Raw genomic sequence first — 4,920 nt, 5'->3', positions numbered from 1 at the left:
CACACACACACACACACACATTCACACAAGAGAAGCACACTAATAAGTAAGAAGTGTGCTAGACAAGGCAAAAATTACCAGCGAGAAGTCCCACTTACAAGGCTCCAAGAGGGCCACCCCCAGAAGGAGAAGAGATACTGCAATACCACGATTAAGAAGGGGCATACACCTGAGGGCAGGTCAAAAGCACGTTATTCTTTGTATCCACCGTAAAAGAAAGACAGGCAATTAGAAATGCTGGGACAGGTGAGGCTGCAGGAAAGCTGACTGATAGAGTCGTGAACCAAAATGTGGCTTGATTTCAATCCACTGAATGACGTGTAAGAAGGAATTCCTGGGGCCTTTCTAACTGAAATGTCCCTAAGGACGGCTCCAGCTTGAAGGAGAGAAAGGGGATCTCCAGCCGTTTCAGTTCAACACCTCCTCCGGGTACTGATGCCACACACTCCATGGGTGTCCTGGCCCCCACCCCTTTTTTTCTTGGGCTCGCAAATGTCCTGGGGCATCAGGAACGGCGACTTGCACACAGGATGAGTTGGACAGGACCATGAAGTGTCCTGGGACACATTCAGGCATCCATCCTGCTGGGGGGACCACGGATAAAGTGAGATCCTTGCTGTCCCCAGAAAAGGGGTGACTGGTGGGAAGGCTGTATACAGAAAATAGACAGGATAACGGAGGCTGGGAAGTCTGAGGGCCGTAGTTTGGTCCCTAAATAATGCCCCTGTCACATTCTGTATCTGCTTCAGACCCACAGTTGAGGCTCTGGCAGATCAGACACCTCAGGAGCAGGGGAAGGCCCTTCTGCTCTCCTCCCCCAGCCTCCACCCTGCCCGCCCCCTTCTCCAGCTCAGGAGCTCTCTCAGGCCCCAAGACGTGCCTCCCTTCCTGCTTCCGAAGGTCATAATGATCCTTTCCTTTGATCTCTAAAACCTCCTCCTGATTCTCTCTCAATAAACCTGGATGGCCCATTAGATACCAAGCCTGGATCAACCAAAAATTAACCTTTTTTCCTGGCCAGTAGGAGAGCTTAAACCTCAAATCTCCTAGTGCTCCAAAAGCAGGAAAGGAGAGAAAAAAAATAAAACACTCCTCCCCACTAAAATATCCACTGCCACTCCCAATGCCATGAATATCCTCAATCTGTGGCCTGGGGGTTAAGAATTTGGAACAACAGAAAAAAATGCAATCACAGCCTGTTGTAGGTCCCTGCAGAGAAACGCACTCACAGGACCATTTCATGTAAATGCCATTTATTAATTTTCAAATTCTGGAGTCAACCTTTGGACAAAGCACAGAAGACCGAATTTCGGTTACAGACAGAACGCAGATGTTAACAGCCGTGAGGGCGGAAAAGTAAAGGTACATCAGACTGCCAGGAAAGAGGAAGTAGAGGGGGCGGGGAAGGGGCTCAGTGCTGCCACCCTCATCCTACGCAGGAGAGTCAAGGGGATTCCGCAGAGAGTTCCAGATGAACTGGTTAAAGTTACAAAAATAACCAAGCAAAGAACCAAAACTGTTACTATCCAAAATCGGGAGAACGGTAAAGAAAGAATGAGAAAGCATCAAAGTGTTAAGTTCTCATTTTTCATTGACATGGAATAAAAATGACATGTGTAGACACTGTGATTTCAACATATTATTTGGAGATAGAGAAAATTACCGAGAGTAAAACACAGGGTCAAACCATTGGCTCTGGACTAAGAAATGGAAGATATGGGGCAGGAAACTTCACTTTTGTTCATAAGCCCTTTTGAGTTTTTTTGCGGGGTTTTTTTCTTCCCTACCATGGACATTATTTTGATTTTTAAAATTAATTTAAAAATTTAAGAAGTGACACCCAAATCCTCGTCGACTGAACCAGAAGTGGCCAGGCTATCTCCTGGTTGCCCAGTACCCGGCTGTCTGGTGGGCGCAGAGGGGTCAGAGCGGTGGTGGGCGCCCTGGTGGGAGGCACGGACAGGGGCGGCCAGCATGTTCCGGCAGCGAAGCCGCTCCTCCTCCCGCTTCTCCTCCAGGCGGCTCTCCAGCAGTCTCAGCTCCCTGTGCACCGCCTTCCGCATGGAGGGCTCCAGCTCGAGCACCCTCTCCAGGTCGGCCTTGGCCTCCGCCTCGTTCCACACCTCTGAATGAGCCCGGGCCCGCAGGTAGTAGGCCTTCACGATGCCTGCGGGGAGGACCAGGCTGGACCAAGCTCCCAGCCCCGGAGGCAGCCCCCACCCACGGGTCCTTACCAGCTTACAAAATCCTTAACCTTGACTGTGATCTTTAACTTCTCTGTACCTCCTGAGCCTGTGTCCTCCACTGTAAAATGAGGGGGATAATAATAACAGCAGTTCCTACTCTTCACCCTTGGGTGGACCCTTCCCAAGGCCTAATAACTGATCTTCTATTTTAACTTTCTATTCTTTTTCTTATAGTGGCTCGCCAAATTGTGTACACTTCAGGCCCTACCCCTGCACCTATCCCATACGGTTATTACGCAGATTAAATGACAGGACAAATGCGGAGAACTGAGTGCCTGGTGCACAGTAAGTGTTTAATGTTGTTGTTATCATTATTTAAATACCATCTTCACATACGTAATTGTGGTCCTGCCTTAGCCATGCATCACAGATACTAGTATTTACTTAATAGTGTTCTCTATATTGATGGGCCCTTTTTTAAAAAACCTGTTTACTGCTCCACACATCAACAGGTTTGGCAAGCTACTTATATATTTGTCCTAATGCACATTAAAATAAAATACCTCCACAAGAAGCACTGCTCATGCATCACCATGATATGGGTACAGACTTGGGAAGCCCTGCTGGGTGCAGGCAAGGTTTGGCACCTTGACAGAATCAGAAGAGTGCATGTAGGTCTGTGCAGGTGATCCTGCAGCTCTGGCCAGACCTCGACCCCCACCGGCTCCTGACCCACCTCGACTGCCCACCTGGATGTTGCCGAAGGATGTCACTGGTGTGCTCCAGCACCTCGTAGTATTCCTCCCTCTTCAGCAGGCACTGGCAGTAGTTGAGGATGAGAGTGTTGATCATCTTTTCCAGCTTCAGCCACTGTGCCTCCCAGGGTTTCTCCTACCCGTGGAGGAAGGTCTGATGTAAGCTCAGGCTGCTCCCTGATACCTCCCCTCCCCCATGGCCCCGGCCCAGGCAAGGCTGCTCCCCTAATGGAGGGCAGCCTCCCACCTTGGTCTGCAGGTTCCTCAGGCAGACAATGGCTTCCTGGTACTTGCTAGAGGCCTCCTCATAGCGGCCCAGCTTGAAGAGCCGGTTTCCTTCTCCATGCAGGATGGGCACTGCCTGCATCCTTTCTGTGTTGCTCAGGTTCCAGGTCTCCCTCTGGTACTCACTTGGGGCCTCCACCTGGCCCAAGAGCTGAAGGTCAATGAGGTGGGGCCCCGGTGCCTGCACCCTAGCAGTAGAGACCTCAGCACACCTCACTGAAGCCATCTCTGCATTTTCTATAGTGAGATTCCGCTGGCACAATCATGCTTGCTGATCAAACACATATAAACAGGGGAAGAAAGTAACAAGATCCCAGGAGCCCTACCCTAAATCAGCACCTTTGTGCAATTAGGAAAAGGCAACACTTTGTCAACACACTTTATTTCCAATATTCAGAAAATTGCCCTAATACTCATGTCGTTAGAACAAGACACTTCATTGCCATCTGCTGGAAAATAGTCAATATAAAAGTACAAACACGCAATGTCTATAATGAGCACCTTAGAGGTGATGCCCTCGTGCAGTGTACAAACCACACACCTGTTCAAACAGGACCTTTAGTGACACAGTTCTCTTCTTTATTTGTTTTCAACCACATAGCCCTCAGGCTGAGCCATAGCTGAGCCCTGACCCTCTCTCACCAGCAGGTAAACATAGGCTATCAGTCACTCTGGGTGAAGGGATATGGACAATTCCATGATGCCTCTCCCACTATTGGAGAACCAGGTCTCAGCCCACAAACCGGGAGGACTGGGGATGAGGATATAATTCTAAACTTTTGAAAACAAAAATGGGAGTACCAATAGAAGTAAAATGCCTCCAAAATGAAAATGAATGACATTTTTTAAAAATTGGTCCCAAATAGACTTTTCTCTGGGAAAAGGCAAGGTCAAATTCTAAAAGGGGGTCAAATTCTAATTCTCCTGTGGTTTATGAACGCTTTCTTGTTCTCTAAATAGAAACCGGGTGATGGCCAGTGTCGGGTGGGGCTGGGCTCCCATAATGCCCACTGACCCTGGTCCCTCTCTGATGCTGGGACAGCCCTCTCTGCCTACACCCCACCCCACAAGGCCCCACCTGCAGCAGCTCAATCACAAAGATCAGAGGCTGTGGCTCCCTCTGCAACTCGTCCAGGTCCTCATAGCCCAGTGTGTGGTAGGCGAACATGTTGGCCAGCCCGCATGTGTGCACATGCCACTCAGTGGGATCCTTGCCCTCTGCCATCTGACGCAAGCTCCGGGACAGGATGGGGTAGACTCCCGTGTGCTGGGGAGAGACAGGCAGATGGCATTGGGTTGTCTATTCAATGTCAACAGGACGTCAGAGAGCCCCCACTCTGACCCTCTCCACCAGGAATCCTCTTGCCCCCCTACACCTGGCTATGACCACCTAATGCTCCCAACATATGTCCACCAATAACTGCAGGTAACTGTATGCCAGGAGAAGTACTCTACATCTATTAAGTCTTTCAGTCCCTAATATGACCCAACCAGGGAAGCACTACCTCCCTTTCACAGATGAGGCAACTGGAGCCCAGAGAGGTTAAGTCACACAGCTAGGAAATGACAGAGCTGGGATTCAAACCCAGTTCCAGACGCCGCGCTCCAGCCACAATGCCATGCTGCCTCTTGCTGGCCCTTGCAGTCAGCTCTAAAGAATTTCTCTCCCTGAGTCCATAAAGCCTGTGACTCAG

At 49.8% G+C, this 4,920-nt stretch overlaps 1 protein-coding gene across 1 annotated transcript in view; it reads right to left on the bottom strand.

Moving 5' to 3' along the window:
• Nucleotides 1-4,920, bottom strand: part of AIPL1 (aryl hydrocarbon receptor interacting protein like 1) — an 11,134-nt gene that overhangs the window by 636 nt on the left and 5,578 nt on the right. The window contains exons 3-6 of the mRNA XM_006922413.1: nt 4,305-4,493; nt 3,189-3,365; nt 2,936-3,077; nt 1,898-2,167 (exon numbers count right to left, since the gene is read on the bottom strand). Coding sequence (XP_006922475.1) covers nt 1,898-2,167; nt 2,936-3,077; nt 3,189-3,365; nt 4,305-4,493 — 778 coding nt within the window. The remainder of the gene's footprint in view (nt 1-1,897; nt 2,168-2,935; nt 3,078-3,188; nt 3,366-4,304; nt 4,494-4,920) is intronic.

The sequence above is a fragment of the Pteropus alecto genome, unplaced genomic scaffold, assembly GCF_000325575.1.
Source record: "Pteropus alecto unplaced genomic scaffold, ASM32557v1 scaffold398, whole genome shotgun sequence".
NCBI classification, from domain to species: Eukaryota; Metazoa; Chordata; class Mammalia; order Chiroptera; family Pteropodidae; genus Pteropus; species Pteropus alecto.
The sequence above is the reverse complement of the archived record's forward strand: the minus strand, read 5'-3'. Positions and strand labels throughout refer to the sequence as shown.